General features: G+C 41.2%; 1 protein-coding gene across 2 annotated transcripts in view; it reads left to right on the forward strand.

Annotated features, from left to right (window-relative positions):
- The window catches only part of LOC126326927 (trypsin-1-like), a 195,427-nt gene that overhangs the window by 10,017 nt on the left and 160,960 nt on the right, over window positions 1-24,450 (forward strand). For both annotated transcript variants that reach the window (XM_049995812.1, XM_049995811.1), the window contains exon 2: window positions 1,573-1,722. In XM_049995812.1, the coding sequence (XP_049851769.1) occupies window positions 1,600-1,722 (123 nt within the window). In that variant the 5' untranslated portion in view covers window positions 1,573-1,599. The remainder of the gene's footprint in view (window positions 1-1,572; window positions 1,723-24,450) is intronic.

Below are 24,450 nucleotides of genomic sequence, written 5' to 3' on the forward strand. Positions count from 1 at the left end.
ACATGTGTCTTTGTGCCTTTAGGTTCTCCAGGACTGAGCCTATTATACTCTTATTTGTGGGGGCATTTCGGAAGTTGTCTATACCGATGGCTCGATGGTTGATGGTCATGCGGGGTACGCTTATGCTCATGTGGACTATGTAGACCAGCGCTCCTTGCCAGAAAGCTGCAGTGTTTACACCGCAGAGCTAACAGCCATTTTTCGTGCCCTTGAGCGTATTCACACCAGCACTGGAGAGTCCTTCGTCATTTGCAGTAGTCTACAGGCTCTTGACCAGTGCTACCCACGCCATCCCATTGTTGTTGCCATCCAGGAGTCCGTTCACGCTCTTGAACAGCGTGGGCGTTCGGTGGTGTTCATATGGACCCCGGGACACGTTGGGATAGCGGGAAACGAACTCGCTGACAAGTTAGCCAAAGAATCTACCCGCAGACTGACGTTGGAGGTCGGCCTCCCGGCAACTGATCTCCGAGCGGTGTTGCGCCGCCGGGTCTTTGGGATGTGGGAAGACGAATGGCGCACTCTGTCTGCACCCAACAAGCTGCGGCGAGTAAAGGAGACCACGACTGTGTGGGGTTCCTCCATGCGGGCCTCTCGCAGGGATTCTGTTGTTCTGTGTAGGCTCCGCATTGGTCACTCTTGGCTGACGCATTGTCATCTGCTGCCTCGAGAGGACCCCCCTCATTGCCGCTGTGGTGCAAACATGGCGGTGGCCCATATGTTGTTGGAATGTCGTATTTTAACCGTCCGCAGGCGAACTTTTTCTTCTCTATGTTGTTTTTGTTGCTATACTCAGTTTTCCATGTTGCCTTACCATTGACCTTGGGGCTTTTCTTCCCCCGGAATTTTTCTTTTAGTGTTTAGAATGACTGGTGGATGGTTGCAATGTGCTCTGTGTGTTTATGAAACAAGGGACCGATGAGCTTTGCAGTTTGGTCCCTTTAATCTTGAAACCAACCCGCCAACCAAAGCTCTAGTGCACCGCACCACAGTGCAGGATGTGCTAAGTCGTCATGCAACAATAGTCAATTTCCCAGTGATATATCAGCATATCACTGATTCAGCGTGACGGCGTGTTGATCCTTGTTCACGGAGAGCGTTTTGAATGTTTCATTTGGGAAAGTTCTTTAGACTATGCTGATACCTTTTTTCCTGTGATGAACAGTTGCAGAAAATGAGCTCTCACAAGGAAATAAAGGCTTTCCGGACCCGTATTCGTATACTGTATTTCTCAACGTGTGAGGTATGTTTCCTGAACGTCTGCCCATATCTTTTTGTTACCTGCTATATATATATATATATATATATATATATATATATATATATATATATATATATATATATATATATATATGAAAGTATATGAAAGTATTCTGTAAGTTTCTCCGTTGCGCCTAGGTGGAATAACAAGAATCCCTAATACAAAACCAGCAACAATGCCTGTCGAAACGTCGTCACAACTGCGCTAGAGTGTGTTCGTTAAGGATATTTGAGTACCGATAAGTTGAATTTGTTCAACGAAACGCTTTTGTCTTCGTTATGCCACGAAGCTAACGACTATTCCTGTTGCAGGCTCACTTGCCTGCCACCTGGCTGAACATGGAGGAGTGGAAGCAGGCGGCCATCTCTGCCCAGGAGGCGCTCCAGAAGACACTGGCGAGCACCCACCGGAAGTCGAAGGAGGTGCAGGAGGAAATGAAGCGCGCAGTGGCCACGGCGCAGGTCAGCAATTCAAACACACCCACTCGCCAACAAATATTTCTCTCCACTGTTGAACGTGCGCTGCGATAGTCCTTCTCATTAATTTAAAGATGTGCGCCGAATCAGAACTCGCACCCCAAACATGCCCTTGAAGGCCTTGTTCTAAAACTTGAAACGTGAACTTCATCACATGGACTGACTTAAAAAGCTGTCCTTACCTTTTATAACCTAGTGGAGACTCTACTGTCTACTTATATGCAGTAGCAAACTCGATGGATATTCGTCGTCGTCAGCTGATACTCGTATCCGAGTTTTCATTTCTCTCCTGAGATTTCCTTTGTCACGGTTCAGGCGTGGAAGTGTCGTTGATGGCTTAGCAATCCAATCCTAGCGTGGAACAGGCGGCCGCAGACATTACACCTACATCTACATCCATACTCCGCAAGCCACCTGGCGGTGTGTGGCGGAGGGAAGGTGGAGGACGTGGCTGAGCCTGGAGGAGTTTACGTCTCCGGCGTTTGTCATTCTCCATTCTTCGACGTTCCAGCTGAAAGTTTTGAAGAGCATTTGAGGTAACTGAGCGCCAGCGTCTTCGATCTTCTGCTATTGTGGACCAGTTACTCGGATCGATGTTTAAGTTTTTCAGATTTTTCTTGTACTGATCCTTATAACGTTTGAGAGGGGCACCTCGTGGCCTTTTACCTGTGCTCACTATGCTGTACAGCATTTGGCGTGGAAGTCTGTCATTTTCCATCCGCTGGACATGTCCGACCTATCTGAGTTGATGCCCAATGATAAGAGCTTCCATGCTATACATTTTTGCTTTCTCAAGAACAGCCGTCTTGGATATGAAGTCATCCCATTTCAGGTTCACGATATATCTTAGCTTCTGTTGGTTGAAGCGATCTAGTTTCTTCAGATCACAGCAATACAACGTCCAGGTTTCGCAACCATATAGCGGGGTGGAAACGACTACAGCTTTGTACACCATCAGTTTGATGTACAGTGTTAGGTCTTTATTCAGGAAGACACGCTTTGTAAGACGTCCAAATGGTACATGAGCAGCACGTAATCTATTCTCCAGATCTTTTCCAGATGAGCAGTTAGATGACAGTGCGCTTCCTAGGTAGAGGAAATGGTCCACTTGTTCCAAGGGTGTATCATAAATGGATATGCTGAGTTCAGGAACGGAGGAGCCAGGAGTTGGCTGCGCCATCACCTTTGTCTTTGGAATACTGATGGAGAGACCAAATCGTTCGTACGCCCTGCTGAAGGAATCAACTGACAGCTGCAACTCTGCAGGTGAATGAGCTGGAGAAGCATTGTCATCAGCATACTGTAGCTGTCACACGAGTGGTACTGGTGAACCTTTTTGAATGGAGTATGGACTGGTTGAATAATCCTCCATCGAACCTGTACTTTAGTTCTATTCCTGCGTTGTTTACGGATGCCTCGTAAAGCATAGCATAGATCACTTATATGCAGTAGAAAACTCGATGGATATTACCTACTTGAAAACAGCTCAGAAATGGCGTAAAGGTTATTTTCACAATGAAACGTTTTCTCTACATTGAAGTGCACACTGCAGTAAGTTTCTTTCTCTGTAGGCTGAAATTTACTACACCGGACCGAAAACCCCTTATATATTTACAAAAGAATAGTTGCCTCTTGAAGGAAGTAATTGTCGAGAAATTGTATCTATCTTGTGATGAAGGGAAAATTTTCGCTACTATCCCTCCAGACACAAGGCGAACCCGTACTACGACGACACTACTTCGGACGCTGATCAAGGATATTTTTCGGGTATTTTCGTATAGTCGCCGATGGTTTGTTACAGAGTAATTTCCTTTCGTGTAACTTCTTACCACATTGGTCTCTTTGTCCTTGTTGCACTGAAAATTTATGCACAACTGTGCAAATCTCGACTGTATGCTCGGTGTATCTCGTTTAGAAACAAACTTCATCCATTCTCTTATGGTACTGGCGGTTGACAACAATAATGTCCACTTAACGCCTTGTCCTGAAATTTGAATTCATTATTGCTCGATTTTGATTCGAATTTGTTTTTTCGTGTAGTGAGAGTAGTAAATCGGAATTGTCACACCGCATTATGGATAGGGCTACTAATGAATATTTGGATGATTTATTACGGTTTACAGAATTCAATGGAAGAGTGGACAACGAGTCAATGTTGAACTGTTCCCGCAGGGATGGCAAACGTATTACAGTCCTTTTGCATCTGACTGTGAGTTGTCGCGTTACTCCGTGTATTGATTTCTGCATTTTGGTGACTGCATGTCACAGACTGTTTCTCTGTTATGGAGGTATTTATACAACAAAAGTTAACTGGTGTAACAAACTGTATAAATCATGATTACGTTATTACTGTGTAATGAGTCATCGAATACGTGGGTCTCTTAAATAGTATATCAAGGTTTACTTTGATCCACTTATTGCGGTATAAACGTCACCAAGTGGGACCCTGAAGCCTCGCTTCTTCTTGTCAGGGACGGCATCACTCTTATTAGCGACGTAGTCAGTCTTATCAATAAAGTCATCGTCACGTGACAGGTCACGCCCCTATCACCTTCCCCCTCTCGTCCAATCAGAGCGTATTATTATACTCGCCATTAAAACGAAACAGCCAATCACAGTGTTGTATTAAAATGAGACCCTGCATCAGACTATATCTGTGAAATTACACAAGCATCATTTCAACTGCTTAAAAACGGCGCCAGGTTCAAAAATACATAGAAAAAAAAAACGTAACCTTCAAAGGAGCCAAGATCAAAAATATTTACGTAAAATAGCAGCATTTTCAAAAATATTTGCCTCTGAATTACGTGCACTCACTCACACACGCACACACACACACACACACACACACACACACACACACACACACACACGAGTGCAGTCTCAAAAATATCCGAACGCACAGATTTTTTTTCTACCATACCCAACAGTAATTATCAAAAAAATTACGTATACAACGTAACCGTCAGCATTTTGTAGTACTTCACAAGTTGCCCAAAACTATCTGAACACACTGAAACTGATTTTGGTGGTTATTCAAATATATTTATCGAAAAAAATCTCGCGTAAAGGGTTTAAATTGCAGTATTTCAAAATACTTTACATAATGCTCAAAAGTATTCAGATGCTCTGACTTTTTTGTGTCCTATTCAACCAATGAATTATGTAAACAGTGTATCTTGCAGTATTTTTGGCTGTCCTTAAAAGTATCTAAAAGCTCTCAATCTTTTTTGCGTCATATTAAGCTACAAAATTACGGAAGGGTTTAACTTGCAGTATTTCAAAGTATTTTACTCGGTACCCTGAAGTATCTGAACACTTTGAAATTTTATTTACACTGTATTCGGAAGTATTTATCCAAATATTATGTAAAGCAGCACTTGTGTACTTGCGAATTTCACAGCAGAGCATCAAATTAATTATATTCTTCCACTAAATTGTTCTATGATGCTTGTCAAGTGTCGCAAGGCAGGGAGGCATTGCAAAATGGAAATCTCTGACTGAGCGTTTTGCTTGCTCTGGTAAATCTTGGCTCACGAACTTACAATTGGCCTAATCTGACACACAAGCTGTATTGCAGTGTACACATGGGCAGTACTGCTGATCTAACTTACAGCTTGCAGTGTAATTGTCCACAAGAGTTACCAAAGTAAACAATGTTATTCACACATCAAAAACTTGTCTCTCACTGCTCATACATTACGCGTAATATTACACTGATTTCGGACATTGAACTTACTATGGAAAACGACAATCAAAATTTGAGTACAAAATTTTCACAGAATAGAATTTCTATTCCTCCGTCAGTGAATAGTTATTTTAGTGCAACAGTTTTAAATGGCGACAAAATAAGTGTGTCTTGACTGAAAACGTTTTAGAAAAAGATCTCTTGCACTTACCCGACTGAAAACGTTTTGGAAAAAGTTCTCTTGTACTTACCTTGCAGACATTAGATGTATGAGTTCAAACTCTTGAAAAATTTCCCAGCACTTGATCTAGAAGCTATGTTATTAAATTGTGAAATAGAATTCGGCATGGGACACTTGGTGAAGTCGCTGAGTGTTCATATTTTGAGTTTCTTCCATCTGCCAGTCCAGAGAGAGTTCTATCGGTTTTTCAGAAGTAACAGAAATCTCTTTTGTTGAAGCACAATTTTGTGCACCCAGCGGTAACCATCATGCAAGGGATACTTTGATATTTATTGATTGAAAATATATATCTTCTATGGTTGATATGAAATGTCATCACAAGCTTATAACACAATTCGTGATATTTGTGTTTTCCTTACTTTTGAGGCAAGCTTTTACTGTTTGAGGATCAAGGTGATACATTTTTGTGGCAAGCTGATACACTTTTGGGGGAAGTTCACACAATTTTGAGATCAGTTTATGCATTTTCAGGCGGAAAATTGATGCATTTTGCAGGATGGTTGGGTTGATCCAGTTTTAGGGCAAGTTGATACGATTTACATATGAAGTGTGCACACATCATCAAAAATTACGTAGTCCAATGCGTATATTTCCACACCTGCTTCATCATTGCCATCAGCATCATCACCATTATCATCATTATCACAATCAGTAAATTTCGTCTCTCAGATTTATACACCAAAGCAAATCTCTTTTCTCTGTCCTTGTCTATCTTTAATGGTTGTTTTAATGAAGCAACAACTTTACCATGTCTTGACTTCATAAGTCTCAACTTGCTGACAATTCGTTTTTGCTTGTTGGAACAAGTCACAACTTGCCAGAACAAGTTTCAACTTGCTTAGTCAACTTGATTGCACCTGCATATGCGCTTTGACACAATCTCCAAGTATGTCATATTTCTCTGAGTGTAGAGAAATACTTAACTGTAATTGAATATAAGATCATCTTGTACAGGCAGTTGGTATCATTTTGTAGCGATCTGTTCTAGAATAGCAACCTGACCATCTGTGTTAAGGCAATATAAGAAGTTATAAACGGAAGACAAACACAATACAACACAAAAAGAAACATATAGCGAAGGCTCAAAAGAAGGGATAGTTGCATCTTCATTGAGAAAAGCTGTTAATAAATATGGAATTCATTTTATAACACTACAGTTATTCTGTTGAAAACTGCAAACTAATTCTGCTGATAAATATACATTGTATAAAGCCACTGAGTGGATATTTTAAGGTGAGATAATTTTCAAATTTATTGCTATCAACCAAAACAAACACAATGGATCAACAGTAAAAGTATGTTAAATAAAATATTATACAGTCTTTTACTATCACTGAATGAAGATAATGTATTATTATCAATTTCACACCCTAATCGAGCTGTGCCTTGCAGTAGACACAAGAAAACCTCACCTGGTTTTGTCTGAGAAGAAGATGCAAATCAAGAAGAATGCACTTCAACTTTCTATCAGACCTATTTTTCAGTCGTTACAGAGATTGAAACAGCTGTTCCGAAAGAAGAAGAATGAATGTGTTGAAGCCAGAGAAAACAATGTATTTATGAAAGCAGAGGGTGGAGATATTGGAGGAGAAGAAGATGATTATGGTGATAATGATGAAGAAGAAGATGATGATAACAAGGAAATTGATAATAATAATAATAATAATGAAGACTACTATAATGAAGAAGAGGAAGAAGAAGATGATGAGTATGGTGAAGAAGATTATGTTCACTATTGGAATGCAGTCTCCAATGAATTGTCAATAGATGTTAACTAGAATAGTGTGAATGAATTGGTAGAGTGATCAGTTTTTTGCTAGCTTCAAAAGTGGTCGATACTGATTTACATGACTGTGAAATTATATACATTGAAGAGGAATTTTGAGGTGCATCAATTATTACGTGACTGTTGAAAATAAAGTGAAAAACTGAATGGTAAGTTGCATATGAAAACACTAAGCATTGAAAGAAAAATTGTACCTAGTTCTGCAAATGTTATGCGGCACCTCAAAGTTCAAAAGTGCTGGTGATGACAAGCAAAGAGAGTATAAAGTAGCAATCGATTTTATTTCACATTTTGAAGTTTAACAGAATCCTTGGAAACAACTTATTTCTAATTTGTTAATTACATTGCATAAGCAAACAGACTTGAGCAATTGCAACAGGACAGTGCGACACCCTACATGTACAGAATAGAGGATGTTAGTACAGGCACAGAGCTTTTTTATTAAACACGTTTTCACTCTACCTCTCACCAAATTAGATGGTACCACCAACTGAGATATGTCTGATTTATTTTATTTTTAACTTCAAGGTGGAAACGATGACCAGTAATCGTAAAAATGCTGTAATACCGAAAGGGAATAGAATCTATCATCTCTCCAGCTCTAGCGCAATGCTAGATGCAGGAATGGACCAACAAAACCATATTAACATTTACAAGGCCTCAAAAAAAAAAAAAAGAAAAAGAATGGGGTGCCTTGTAGCTCTTTAAAAAGGTTCCTGATAGAAAATCAAGATGCTTGTGGATCTGTCAGCCTGAAGAAATTAGGTCGACCATTCGCTTAGAGTAAGAATTAGAACAGAAATTACTGACATACGTTATTACAACGCAAGAGATGAGATTTAGACATACTGCCAAACAAGTAACGATGGTTGTGTGTGAATTAGCAGTTGCTACTCATCGTGAGAATTTTTATAACAGTGAAAAGAAAATTGCAAGCAAGAAATGATGGCTCAATTACAAACATCGATGTGGTCTACCTTAGAGAGTGCCGGGCTTCCAAGTCTAATCCTGTTATGATAAACGATTATTTTGACAAACTTTCAGATGCCATTAAGAAACTGGGCTTGTCTCGTCTAAGCAAAGTGGAAGATCATTTGCGGAATGTTGATGAAACTAGGTTGATGTTTGTTGTCAAGCCAAATAACATTGTAACTGATGTTGGAAAGAAGTTCATGTGTATCCAGAATGAAATTTCCACTCTGCAGTGGAGCGTGCGCTGATATGAAATTTGCTGGTAGATTAAAACTGTGTGCCGGACCGAGACTCGAACTCGGGACCTTTGACTTTCGCGGGCAAGTGCTCTACCATCTGAGCTGTCCAAGCACGACTCACGACCCGTCATCACCGCTTCAATTCTGTCAGTGCCTCTTTAATGGCTCTCACATGACGTTGCGGCTTCGTAATCCAACGTGACCTACCAGCCTATTGCTGGAGGCCCTTGCACCACACTCTCTCTCAGCACCTATTCAACTTTCGGAAGCCTCCCCGCCTTTCCTTTACTTCCGCCACTTTTTCCTTGAAAGAGCTACATCGGTACTGTGATACTGCCGGCACAATTCACATCCACGAAGGCGATTTATGGTTTCGTTCAGCAGCACGGGTCACCGAATGTTGTTGAAGGGAAGTTTCGCCACGTCGAGTGGCGTGCCGTTTGGCGGTCGGTGTGCGCTCTTTACCTTGACACTGGTACCTTACTGTCAATGGGAAGCAAGTATCTACACCTACATGGATACTCTGCAAATCATATTTAAGTGCCTGCAGAGGGTTCATCGAACCATCTTCACAATTCTGTATTATTCCAATCTCGTATAGCGCTCGGAAAGAACGAACACCTATATCTTTCCGTACGAGCTCTGATTTCCCTTATTTTATCGTGGTGATCGTTTCTCCCTATGTAGGTCGGTGTCAACAAAATATTTTCGCATTCTGTGGAGAAAGTTGGTGATCGGAATTTCGTGAGAAGATTCCGTCGCAACGAAAAACGCCTTTCTTTTAATGATGTCCAGCCCAAATACTGTATCATTACTGTGACACTCTCTCCCATATCTCGCGATAATACAAAACATCTTGCCTTTCTTTGAACTTTTGTGATGTACTCCTTCAGTCCTATCTGGTAAGGACCCCACACCGCGCAGTAGTATTCTAAAAGAGGACGGACAAGCGTAGTGTAGGCAGTCTCCTTAGTAGGTCTGTTACATTTTCTAAGTGTTTTACTAATAAAACACAGTCTTCGGTTAGCTTTCCCCACAATATTTTCAATGCGTTCTATCCAATTTAGGTAATCGTAATTCTAATATCTAGGTATTTAGTTGAATTTACAGCCTTTAGATTAGACTGGTTTATCGTTTAGCCGAAGTGTAACGGATTCCTTTTAGCACTCATGTGGATGACCTCACACTTTTCGTTATTTAGGATCAACTGCCAATTTTCGAACCATTCAGATATCTGTTCTAAATCGTTTTGCAATTTGTTTTGATCTTCTGAGGACTTTATTAGTCGATAAATGACAGCGTCATCTGCAAACAATCGAAGACGGCTGCTAAGATTGTCTCCAAAATCGTTTATATAGATAACGAACAGCAAATTGCCTATAACACTATCTTGGGGAACGCCAGAAATTACTTCTATTTTACTCGATGACTTTCCGTCAATTAATACAAACTGTGACCTCTCTGACAGGAAATCACAAATCCAGTCACATAACTGAGACGATATTTCATAAGCACGCAATTTTACTGCAAGCCACTTGTGTGGTACAGTGTGAAAAGCCTTCCGGAATCCAGAAATGCTGTACTGATCTGAAATCCATTATCAATAGCACTCAACACTTCATGTGAATAAAGATCTAGTTGTGTTCCACAAGAACGATGTTTGATAAACCCATGATGACTATGGGTCAATAGACAGTTTTATTCGAGGTAATTCATTATTTTCGAACACAATATATGTTCCAAAATCCCGCTGCTTGTCGACGTTAACGATATGGGCCTATAATTAAGTGGATTACTCCTATTACCTTTCTCGAATATTCCGGCCACACCTTCACAGGATTCACCTCGTAGACACCCAGTTTTGTGTCGACTGTTACAGGGTGCGTTCCGAAAGTAATGCAATTATTTTTTTTTAAAGTAATTTATTGGTCAGATTTGCACAAACACTTAAAATTCTTCAAGTACTGTCCTTGGGCCTCTACACATTTTTTCCAGCGACTCTGCCATGACCGGTACGCGCCCTGGAAGGCGTCTTCTGGGACCTCTCGCAAGGTCTTCGTCACGGCGGATTGGATCTCGTCTATGGACGAAAAACGGGTTCCTTTCAGGGCTGACTTAATCCTAGGAAACAAAAAGAAGTCAGCTGGGGCGAGGTCAGGACTATAGGGGGGGGGGGGGGGGCAGCGTTGGCACCTGGTGTTTGGCCAGGAACTCGCGGACTCGTAGTGCGTTGTGGCAAGGCGCGTTGTCGTGATGGAGTTGCCAGGTAGCGGAGATGTCCTTTCTCGTCCTGACGACCCTTTTGCGGAGTCTTTCCAGCACATCCACGTAGTAGGCAGCGTTAACTGTCTGTCCTTGAGGAACAAACTCATAAGGACCACTCCTTTGCTGTCGAAAAAGACAATGAGCATTGTTTTCACTTTTGATTTGCTCATTCTTGCCTTTTTGGGCTTGGGGGACTGATCAGTGTGCCACTCAGAGCTTTGGCGTTTTGTTTCTGGGTCGTATTCAAAAACCCAGGTTTCATCACCAGTGATGACGTTGTCCAAATAATCAGGTTCAATTTCAACACGTTGCAAAAGTTCACTTGAAATTTCCGCTCGGTTGGTCTTTTCGTCGTCTGACAACACCTTGGGCACGAGCTTGGCGCACACTTTCCTCATCGCTAAATCTTCAGTAACAATGCGAAAAACAACAGTAGACGACAAGTTCAGTTCATTGGCAACCATCCTGATACTCAATCGACGGTCAGAGTCCAACAGTTGTCGCACACGAGCCACATTGTTGTCGGTTTTGCTGGTTGACGGCCGCCCAGAGCGTTGTTCGTCGTGAACCTCTTCCCGGCCTTCCTTAAAGGCCTTTAACCACCTCGAAACTTGTGAGTAGGACAGAGCAGAGTCCCCGTAAGCCTCACGAATCATTTTGTTAGTCTCCTCAAAAGATTTGTTCAGTTTAGCACAAAACTTAATCGCGTAACGTTGCTCGATCGTCGATCCCATTTTTTCCGTGACACGGTCGGCGCGCAGAGGTTTACAATAACAGACGTCCTGCCGCTTCCACAGCTCGGAGAGCACTGAAATCGGTTTCGCGGCAAAGATTAGCGTCCCCCCCCCCACCTACTCCATGTGGCCCGCTCCCACTCCGACTACTAGGAGCGGCGCGGGAAATTCAATTGCATTACTTTTGGAACGTACCCTGTATGTTATGGACACAGATGAGCACCGCTTTGTTCGCAGATCGGCGAGACTCCTCATCAGATACCTACTCAGTCGCTCCTCTTTCCTGATGCGGGACACTTGCTGCAAGTGAAAACGAACTCTGTGAGGTGGATTTGTGGTCACGCTGCACAGTACTTGTTTGCTAATGGCGAAAAACGTGTACTTGACTTTTGGCAGTTCCTTAATGAATGCCTTTGTGCAGTTGTCCGAAATCCAAAATACAGACAATTTTTCTCCAATTTCCTCTGCAGTGTCTTCCTGAACCTAGCTGGGGTGTTCCTGTCATTAGGATTTGATCCCCATCTCTTCCACACTTAGAAACGATATGTTCACTAGTGATCGGAATGTTCATCTCGGAAAAAATACGCTTGATAGTCCCAATTAGTCTCACGTCTTGCTGCGCTCTCCACCTCGCGTGGCGCCGATTTCCGGATATTCTCGGTGGTATTAACGACAAAAATAAATAAATAAATATAAAAAAGAGCTAGAAGAAAAATAAATAAATAAACAATGTTCATTGGACCTCTACTCCACGTTCCCTACGCTTTTCTTGGTTCCTGGAGGATGGAAACGGCGGTAGTCAGGCCTCGGTTGCGACACCTGCCAGATTCCAGGGCCATTAGACATTTTGAACTCCCTGTAAAGTAATTAGAAAAATGACAAGTTACATATTTTATGTAATTTTTCGGATACATACTTTTGAATACCTAATTTTTTGAATGAAATGTACCCAATATTGCGCAAAAGAAAATTCCAGAGCATTCAGATACTTTTGAGCACCCTGAAAAGTACACTGAAACGCTATAAGTTACGTCATTTACGCAATTTTTTGGATAAATGCATCTGAATATCGCCAAAATATTTCATTGCATTCGGATAATTTTAAGTGTGTGTGTGTGTGTGTGTGTGTGTGTGTGTGTGTGTGTGATGTTTCCATTTTACCTAAATTTCTTTGATCTTGGTACCTGTGAAGGTTGTGTAACATTTTCCTGTTTATCTTTGCACTTGAACCCATTTTTACGCAATGGAAATGAAGCTTATGTAATTTCTTAGCTACATTCTGATTTATTGCTCATTTTAATACAAATTGTGATTTGCTGTTTCGTTTTATGGTGAGTATATTACTAACAAGTAGAGGTCCCCAGTGGTGCGATCGACTTTTTCAAAACATCTATATGTTGATGCAGGTTAAGAGCCCAGGTATCATATCCTGCAGCCATTCACCATAGATGGCCCTCGTTTGCGAATAATCGATAAAAAAATAAAGTCGGAATTATATACAAAACGTTCAATGACTTTCAAAAAAGGCATATTTTACAGGGTAGGTGTACCGAGTGCTGGATATAGTAAGATGTTCATGCGCGATAGGTTGTGACATCGAATTTCATGATGGGGTCTAAACTTTTCTTACTTTTAAACTTTTATAAATATATTTTGATAATTATTTTTAATTAATTATTGTAAATGTAATTTTTTATTCCTTTCCCTTTGTGACATCGTTATAAACATCATATCAACATCTTCATTTGCTCTTACTATTCTTCCTATCATTCTTCTTCCACTTGAGATCTTTGTTCATGAGATTTTAATTAATTTTATTCATTAATTTCGATTTATTGTCTTCCGTTTCACCATCTCATTTTTTCTTCAGAGTTCATTAGTTCTATTCCTTATTTTGCTTGAATTTCGTTTAACTTATAATCCCTTGTTTTATTTAAATCGTCACCTGCATTATTTTGTAAATAGTATAGCAGGTATTTCGCTACGGCCGCAGGTTCGAATCCTGCCTCGGGCGTGGATGTGTGTGATGTCCTTAGGTTAGTTAGGTTTAAGTAGTTCTAAGTTCTAGGGGACTAATGACCTCAGAAGTTGAGTCCCATAGTGCTCAGAGCCATTTGAACCATTTCTGTAGTAGGTATTTAGGCTACGTTTTAATTGTCTGCATGATGACTACCATGAAGAAAATGCACATCTTGTAATGAAAACTACATTTTTGACACAACTGCACGGTCAGTATAAATACATTATTCCGTCTTTTGTTTTTTAAACGTTAGATCGTGTTTTTAAGATTTTTAAATGTCGTAATAGATAAATGTAATTGAATTCACATTCGCAAAAATTCCGAGCGGAAAAAACGATGTAAAGAAGTAGTGAGAACAAACGAAAATCTTCATATGATGATGAAAATGATATGACAAAGAAACAGAAAGATAACATTGTGTTTCAACCAATAGCTCGAATAAAAATAATGGTCAAAGTCAATTTGATAAATATTTAAAGCACCTGACAACGTTCAAGTCTAGAGCCTTCTACACATGGAGGTCTTGCCCTGTACATCACAACACATAACCGCCATTATAAAATACGCCTCCTTTTAACGATAACGTCAGATAAAATTACGATTTTTTTGTCGCTTACTCGCAAATGAGGGTCCAAAAGGGTGAATGGCTGCACCGTGTGATACCTGTGATCTTGACCTAAATAGGCGTATAGATCGTTTTAAAAAGTCGATCCCACCGCTGGAGAACTTCCACGTCAGCTCTGTTTGGAGAGGAGGGCGGAGGGAGAAAGGGCTGAGGTCTTGTCACATGATGGTGATGACGACACTGATTAGGTCAGTGATGTCACTGATAACAGTGATAAGGTCACTGATAACGTAGGGCAAGGATTGACAGTCACACTTGGTGATGTTCACACTGGAGTAAGAGGATCAAAGAGTACCTTGTTATACTACTTTTTTTATGCCAAAATACTGAGACAATATCCCTTAACAACCCATGAAATTTCGTTGTTAAAATTAGGATTCACTTTTATGTTCAGTATTACATTCATATAAATCGAGGCAGACAGCGGCTATTTAAAAGAATCTAATTTAAGTTACGTATATTTCTTTGGTTGAGTCAACACCCGTTCGCTTATACTCGTATATTGTGAAATTTAAAATATTCGCGAGCACCGCGATAAACTCGAATTGTTATCGTCAATTATTGGCTTAAGCGTAATTGTAAACTTCTAAAATTTTTGAGAAGAGTAGACCAATCCTCGTTCAAAACAACAGTTCTCTAATTTCACTGTACAATTATGTGAAAAGTAGGTTATTGTGTACAATTTTCGGTCTCTTACAAAACTATATGAGTGTTTTGGATATGTAATTTACTTCGTAGCTAATCAACGTTTGTGGTTCATAGTTACTGCCAAAGAATACATCACCCCTGTATCTAATTTTATGTCAACGCAAAGAAACTTGAGTTTTTGAGAATTTTCGGAGGCTGCCATTGTCCTTTCGAAGTAAATCGCCGTTTGTGGTTTAGTTACTGTAGCAGATATTCTGTGTTGCACTTAAATTTCCCTTAAAGAGAAATAGCTCTATATATTATCTGCATTTATCGTAAATTAACTCTGTTTTCGAATTTGCTAACAACAAAATTAACCTCAAAACGTTTTAGAAAACTAGTAAATTTTACCACAGGTTTTTGTGTTGCCTCAATATAAATCACGTTTTGCTTCAGCTCTTGTAGGGATTAGCAACCTTTTAGCTCAACGGATTAAAAGACAACCAGCAAAATTTAAAGTTATTTGTTCACTGCCTTATAATATATTACACCAGCCAAAATGCAGTCTCACTGTGAATGCTGTTCTTGAAGACGGGATGAGTTGGCTAATGTTCGTAAGCAGCTGGAAATCGCCCTGACTAATGACAAACGATTGGCAGCTGCTGCAAATCAGTGTGTTGGATAGTTATGTACTTGTGATACCGGTACCAGATGTATCTCAAGTACCATCCTCTCCTGTGGATTCTGTCTTCGCTTCGGAAAGTACAGCGTCTGTCGTTACTCGTCCACGCGAAAGTCAGTGGCGTGTCAATGGTAGATCTGGGCGTCCTGTACAGGATGGATGGGGGCCAGGGAGGACTCAGGGTGTTGCACCAATCCCTCTAACCAACAAGTTTGAAGTGCTCTACGTCATTTAAACTAAAACTGAGCCAGAGGGACTCTCTTCACCTGTTTTGAGGAAGCATGTTTTGTCCGATGTCAACAGGAGGCAAACGTAAAAGGGTTGCGATATATTAATTATCAGCAGTTCAAATGTGTAGTGAATGATGGTGCCCCTTTGGAAAATGACAGCAAGGGACAGGAAGGCACACCAGGTGCACTCAGTGTGTATGTCTGGGGGCCACATTTAACATGTTGAAGAGGCCAATGAGGGAACAGGGTGCAACCAATTACAGATTGCGGCGCGCTTAGGAACAAATGTTACATGGCGTCTGGGCCTGCCCAGCGACTGGCAGAGGAGGTTGCAAATACCAGCCTCGTGCAAGGAGTTTCAACGGAGCTCACAATTTTTAGCGTTATCCCCAAAACTGATCATGATCTTTGATCATTTGAGTCGAGTGGAAAGACTGAACCCGAGACATTGAAGGTTCTGCGACAAACTAGGCTGCGACTTCCTGGACTTGCGCCGTAGGGCTGAGAACTGTATGGTCCCCCTAAATTGGTCAGGAGTGCACTACACATCAGAGGTTACTACTCAGGTAGCTGACAAAGTGTGGGGCGCACACAAGGTTTTTTTTTTTAATATAGATTTTGTGACACTCTATCCAGTCTAGATAGTGATAGCTGTGGGAAACCTAAAAGTACCAGTGTAAGATCTACAAAAATGACTCCCACAGGCGAGAGTAATAAAATCCTAAAGGTAAACTGCCAAATGATTGGCAACAAATTGCCAGAGTTTGAAGAGCTCATGAAAAGTAGTGATGCTCACATAATACTACATACAAATAGCTGGTTAAACCTGAAACTGGTAGCAGTGAGATTTTTGGGGAAAATTTAAGGGTAAATCAAAAGGACAGGTGAACGAAACTGGAGACGGCGTATTAGTCGCAGTAGACTGTTTGGGCAAGACTCAGTATCAGAGGTGGGCATAAAATAATTTCATCCTCTTATCACCCACCAGACTCAACTTCTGATACGATGTAACTGAAAATTTTAGAGAAAACCTCAGTTCACTTGTACATAAGTTCCACAATCACAGTGTGATCGTTGGTGGAGACTTTAATCATCCAACAATTAAGTGGGAAAATTGCGGTTTTGGTAGTGGTGAGCGTGATAACATATCATGTGAAACATTACTAAATGTCTCAGTTGAAAACTACCTAGAACATATAACTAGGAATCCCACTAATGATGGAAATATGTTGGAACTAATGGCAGTAGATAGACCTGACCTCATCGAAACTGGTATCAGTGACCATAACATGATTGTGCAACAATGATTACCAAAGTAAAAAGGACAACTAAAACAAGGAGAAAGATATATATGTTCAGTAAACTAGATAAAAAATCAGTAGTGTCATATTTCAATTAGGAACATGAAACTTTCTGTATAGGGCAGGAGCTTATAGAGGAACTGTGGCTCAAGTTTAAAAGAATAGTTGGCCATGTACTGGATAGATACAGGGTGTTTCAAAAATGACCGGTATATTTGAAATGGCAATAAAAACTAAACGAGCAGTGATAGAAATACACAGTTTGTTGCAATATGCTTGGACAACAGTACATTTTCAGGCGGACAAACTTTCGAAATTACAGTAGTTACAATTTTCAACAACAGATGGCGCTGCAAGTGATGTGAAAGATATAGAAGACAACGCAGTCTGTGGGTGCACCATTCTGTACGTCGTCTTTCTGCTGTAAGCGTGTACTGTTCACAACGTGCAAGTGTGCTGTGGACAACATGGTTTATTCCTTAGAACAGAGGATTTTTCTGGTGTTGGAATTCCACCGCCTAGAACACAGTGTTGTTGCAACAAGACGAAGTTTTCAACGGAGGTTTAATGTAACCAAAGGACCGAAAAGCGATACAATAAAGGATCTGTTTGAAAAATTTCAACGGACTAGGAACGTGACAGATGAACGTGCTGGAAAGGTAGGGCGACCAAGTACGGCAACCACAGAGGGCAACACGCAGCTAGTGCAGCAGGTGATCCAACAGCGGCCTCGGGTTTCCGTTCGCCGTGTTGCAACTGCGGTTCAAATGACGCCAACGTCCACGTATCGTCTCATGTGCCAGAGTTTACACCTCTATCCATACAAAATTCAAACGCGGCAACCCCTCAGCGCCGCTACCATTGCTGCACGAGACATTCGCTAGCGATATAGTGCACAGGATTGATGACGGCGATATGCATGTGGGCAGCATTTGGTTTACTGACGAAGCTTATTTTTACCTGGGCGGCTTCGTCAATAAACAGAACTGGCGCATATGGGGAACCGAAAAGCCCCATGTTGCAGTCCCATCGTCCCTGCATCCTCAAAAAGTACTGGTCTGGGCCGCCATTTCTTCCGAAGGAATCATTGGCCCATTTTTCAGATCCGAAACGATTACTCCATCACGCTATCTGGACATTCTTCGTGAATTTGTGGCGGTACAAACTGCCTTAGACGACACTGCGAACACCTCGTGGTTTATGCAAGATGGTGGCCAGCCACATCGCACGGCCGACGTCTTTAATTTCCTGAATGAATATTTCGATGATCGTGTGATTGCTTTGGGCTATCCGAAACATACAGGAGGCGGCGTGGATTGGCCTCCCTATTCGCCTGTGACTTCTTTCTGTGGGGACACTTTAAAGACCAGGTGTACCGCCAGAATCCAGAAACAATTGAACAGCTGAAGCAGTACATCTCATCTGCATGTGAAGCCATTCCGCCAGACACGTTGTCAAAGGTTTCGGGTAATTTCATTCAGAGACTACGCCATATTATTGCTACGCATGGTGGATATGTGGAAAATATCGTACTATAGAGTTTCCCAGACCGCAGCGCCATCTGTTGTTGACAATTGTAACTACTGTAATTTCGAAAGTTTGTCTGTCTGAAAATGTACTGTTGTCCCAAGCATATTGCAACAAACGGTATATTTCTATCGCTGCTCGTTTAGTTTGTATTGCCGTTTCAAATATACCGGTCATTTTTGAAACACCCTGTATGTACCCAGTAGAACAGTTCTTAATGGGAGGAAACCTCCATGATATACAGTTACTGTGAAGCAACATCTAAAGAAACAGAGATTACCGCATAACAGGTGTAAAACAAAGTGTAAGGCTATAGATGGAGAAATACAACATGAAAAAGGTTTGGCTGTCAAGAAAATAATGAGTGATTCCTTTAATGACTACCACAGCAAAATATTGTCAAATGATCTTTCACAAAATCCAAAGAAATTCTGGTCGTATGTAAGGGCTGATTGTGGCACCTAAGTTAGTGTGCAGTCACAAGCGAATGAGACAGGAACTAAAATTGAGAGTAGCAAAGCGAAAGCAAAAATGCTTAACTTCGATATCAAATGTCCCTTTACAAAGGAAACCCGGCAGAAATGCCCCAGTTTAATCCTCTTTCCACTGAAAAGATGAATGAAATAAATGTTAGCGTCATTGGCGTTAAGAGACAGCTGAAGTCGTTGAAACTGAACAGAGCTCCACTGCCTGATGAAATCTCTCTCAGGTTCTACAGTGAATTTGCAGCTGAATTAGCTCCTCTTCTAACTATAATTTAAAGTAGATCCCCTGAACAGAAAACTGTACACAGCTGTCGCAAAAAACACTGGCCACACCTGTCTTCAAGAGGCGTCGTAGAAGTGATCCACAAAAATACTGTCCTGTATCCTTGACACAGATTTGTTGCAGAACCTTACAGCACATTCTGAGCTAAAATATAATGAGGTGTCTTAAACAGAATGACCTTCTCGATTTCAACCCTCATGGATTTCGAAAACATCGATCATGTGAAACCCATCTCGTAATTTTCTCATATGACACCCTGAAAGTTTTAGGTCAAGGCGGTCAGATAAATGCAGTATTTCCTGATTTCCGAAGAGCATTTGACACAGTACCACAGCTACGCTTATTGTCAAAAGTACGATCATATGGGATATCATGTGAAATTTGTGACTGGATTCAATACTTTTAGGTCGGGAGGGCGCAGATCGTTTTCTTGGATGGAAAATCATCGTCAGATGTAGAAGTAACTTCAGGTGTGCCCCAGGGAAGTGTTTTGAGACCCTTTCTTTTCACAATGTATGTTAAGGACCTTGCAGACAATATTAATAGTAACCCAGACTTTTTGAAAATGATGTAATTGTCTATAATGAAGTGCTATCTGAAAGAAGCTGCATTAATGTTCAGTCAGATCCTGATAAGATTTCAAAATGTGCAAAGATTGGCAACTTGCTTTAAATATTCAGAAATATAAAACTATGCACATAAAAAAACGAAAAATGTAGTACCCCTTTACTACGATGTGAATGAGTTACTGTTGGAATTGCCCATTCATACAAATACCTAGGTGTCATAATTTGAAGGGATGTGAAATGGAATGATCACATAGACACAGACGTGGGTAATGCAGGTTGTAGACCTCAGCTCATTCGCAGAATGCTGAGGAAGTGCAATCAGTGTACAAAGGAGATTGCTTACAAGTCACTCGTGCGACTGGTTCTAGAATATTGCTCAAGTGTGTGGGATTCATACCAAATAGCACTAACAGGTGATACTGAACGTGTACAGAGAAACGCACGAATGGTCTCAGGTTTGTTTGATCCGTGGGAGAGTGTCACAGAGGTACTGAAGGACCAGAGCTGGCAGATCTTGAAGATGGACGTAAACTATCTGAGAAAGTCTATTAAGAAAGTTTCAAGAACCAGCTTTAAATGATGACTCTAAGAATGTACTACAATCCCCTACGTGTCGCTCACATAGGGATCGTGAGCACAGAGGCATTCAAACTATCATTCTTCCCACGTTCCATACGTGAATGGGACCGGAAGAAACCCTAATAATTGGTAGAATGGGACATACCCTCTACCATGCACCTCACGGTGGTTTGCAGAGTATAGATGTAGAAGTAGATATAGATTACCTGAGATATTGCGCTGCCCTCTACTTGGCCCGTTGATGCACGTAAATGTTTTTGTATTATTACCGCAGAACTTGTGTATTCCTGCATTTATCTCTGCATCTCATGTTAACATCGCTATATGTTATAGGTAACTACAATCAAGATAATGGAAAATATACAAGCAAAACAGTTACAAAATATGCATCTGTAACTGTGGGTTGCATGGCGGAGGTGCTTCTTGCAGTATCGTCTATAAAAGTTTGGTCCTAAGCGGCCAAGATTGGAGTGTGGGAAGAATGTCTGCTGAAATATCTCTGTGGGAGCTGTTTCGCATTTGCCTAACATTATCTGCGTGATCTCTACGGTATATAGTGTATGAGTTGAAGAATATTCATAGTTTCTGCCCTGAAAGACGCTTATTGAAGTGTTCAATTTAGATTCTCGACATATGTACGACGTGTTTTTTCGAGTGTCTGCCAGTTAAGATTTTTCAAAATTTCTGTTAGGCTCTCTCTCTCTCTCTCTCTCTCTCTCTCTCTCTCTCTCTCTCTCTCTCTCTCGCCAGACCAATATGTCAACTCTTTTCACGGAATTAGTTCCTAGCATGTCATAACAAGAGCTGAATTTCACTCGCACGTGGCAGAACGATTGTGGCACGTTAGCTTCATTGTGATTTCGGCAATGATTGTGAGATAGAAGGTCTACAACAACTGTGTTTATGTAAGCAAACTGTCTGTAGAAGAAAGAAATTCTGGAGACAATCATATCTACAACGTGACGACTGTACGTTTTCGCCATTGTGGCTTCGTGAGTATTCAGCGTTACGTTTATGCAGTTTAGGCATTACTTGCTATATCAGTATTAGCTGTAGTCGTGATACCTGCTTCAAAGGACGCTCCTTTGAGTACATGTTTTGACTGGGAAGTTGCATGGTCATTGCTTATCCTGTCAGTGCTTAGGTTCTGGTGTTTGTTTTGCTGAGGTGACGCTCATATTTTACTTTACATCTCTGTTCGTTCTTCACCTGCGTGGCCTTCAACAGAACGTGTTCGAGAGTGCACTTCCGCGTTTACCAGTTGTCGGTGGCTGTAGAGCTCGGTATTGCACTCGGAGAATTCGTTGTTCGAATTTCTTGAGCCGCGGTGACGCTAATAATGTGGTAATGAAAGCCATCTCTGTTTTTTCGGGGAGACGCTGGAAATGGTTGCAACAGGAGCAGGGGGTTCCCACTCCCATGGAGACGTTGGTGTTGTCAGACGTATAGTGTGCTGTGTAATTGAATTTACACATATAAAAAGCACCTCAACAGCAGAAATCGATTGCTGACTTGTTGAATTCTAAGTAAAATGCGATGTCATCTAAACGGATGGCAGTTTAGTGCACAAAGTTTTACGAGATAGGATCATAAAGCATTGCCTTCTGTTTCATAAAAAATTAGTAACGAACATATAACAGAGGAATTAGTACAGATTATAGCCTCAAATGTCGTTTCACTCTGCACCATCCTTGGAACCAGGCATCAAACGCAGTTTGGAAAATTTCAGGGTTTGCTTCTTGACCTATGATGTTAAAACTGTTTTAGCGTCGTCGACGTCTCTGAATGTGTAACCACGTAGCCCATTTTTCACAGGTTCAAACAGGTAAAGTCAGAGGGAACCAAATAAGGGCTGTAGGGGCATCATGAGGCACCATTGGTCAACTCATTTTTGCAATAGCTTGGATGTGAAACATGACGCGTGGGGAGGTGTGTGTGTGTGTGTGTGTGTGTGTGTGTTTGTGTGTGTGTGTGTGTGTGCATTATTGCCTCCTTAAGTTTCTTAAGCGTAGTTACACAGGTTTCACTTGATTGTGAACACTAACGCGTTATCTCTTCTCGAAATACTCCATCAGCTCATCCTCTGTTGGCCTCTGTGATGGATGACAACTATCTGTTATGCGGTTTATCTGCACTGTCCATTTCTCCATTAACAAACTTCTTCACCCAGCGTCACACGTTGCTGATGTCCGTTACAGTATCCCCATATACTTCTTTCACAGATGAGGTTACAACTAGTTTAAAATGATTGGTCAAGAAGCAGAACCTTGATGTGTTCCAAACTGCTTTTGATGCTTGGGTTCCTTTATGGCACAGAAGTCTACAAATACAATGCTACTACATTGAGCTGTAGTATTGTTCACGCTATCATACTGTCGTGACGCAATTAGTCGAAAACATTCACTGATTAATTGAAGAGTAGAATATCTTTGTTGCGACTCTCTCTGTCTTCCCTCCTTTTGCACCTGGTGTGTTGTGTATCAGCTACTTTTGTTTTCATGTTTATGTATCTTCTATTGTGTTGTAATAAAGTGTGTGAGATCAGTATCAACAGGTACTTACTGCACTTCTTGTGGGTCGACGTTTCCCACAAGAAGCCATGGATCACGAGAAGCAAGTTAAGTGTGAAGTAACGCCATCGAAAGCCATCCCTTCCGAATAGTTATTGTGCAATTTGGAGGAAGTGGTGCTGCTCCTCTTTCTCAAGTGCTTCCAGTGGACAGATGTCTGCCAGACAATTCACATAATATGCAGCCCACAGACAATATCCCAATTAGCTGCACTGCAACTACCATACTGTGAAGCTTAGGCATCGCTGCACTGTGAATGCCACAACAGCCGGATCTGTGATTAAAAGCTAATGGAACTGTTTTCTGCCTGTTGTTTCTGTGATGACGATCTTCAATTTGTACATACTGTCAGCACTTTAGACACTGAAACTCTTTCATTGTTGTCACGCATTATTCATAAAGTTCCAACTGTGTGCAAGTACGCACGTATCAAAGATCAGGGGCTTTGCTATATTTGAAATATCAGGAGCCCTATAAATTCAGCAAGTGTTAAAAAGCGCAGTTAATGGTGACATATTCCCATAATAGTTTTGGTGTCACTTGCGAACATTGGTAACAGAAACTAAAGTTTCAGCTACAACATGGTTTAATCGGCTACCATTCGCAGGTGAAAGTGCAGTGTTTTCTGTTGGCTGTAATGACTTGTCTTCACAGTTAAAAAATTGCGAACAATGTTAACAGTATCTTACAAAATGGAAATTTTGATATGGCTTCCGTAATCTGTAATGGCATTATAACGTTAGTTCCACTGAACACTCTTGGAGACCAGCAGCATCTGCTGTGTGGTGTGACATGTTTTCACCCAGAAAAACCTGTTACATTTCTTCCTCTCAAGCCGATGGAGGATGTTCATGTAAAACCGTTGTTTATATGGTGTTTAAGGAGAGAAATTCCCACTGTGGGCTCTGTAATCTGATGTAGGTACAGATGTGGTAAAAGAACTGTGGGCACAGACCATGAAGAAAATGCGAGGACGATCGAGCTTCCCCATATACTGCGTCTGAGTCATTTATACTTCGGCGTCGTGGCTTGGCCGTGTCTTTGAAGGTACAGACAAATAGAGAGCCTGTAGAGAGATAGATAGAGAGAGAGAGAGAGAGAGAGAGAGAGAGACCAGCGCCGCTACGGCGGCCATGTTTCTGCCAAACTTCGGGCGGAACGTTCGAACGGACGATAGCAGAGTGCTAAGTCCGCGGAAATACCTCTGTCGCCGAGACAAAAACACGAGATGAAATTGCGAGAAATACTCAAGCAAATCTTTTTTCGAACGATTGAATGCTTACTGGATCG

Source organism: Schistocerca gregaria, chromosome 2 (assembly GCF_023897955.1).
Source record: "Schistocerca gregaria isolate iqSchGreg1 chromosome 2, iqSchGreg1.2, whole genome shotgun sequence".
Classification (NCBI taxonomy): domain Eukaryota; kingdom Metazoa; phylum Arthropoda; class Insecta; order Orthoptera; family Acrididae; genus Schistocerca; species Schistocerca gregaria.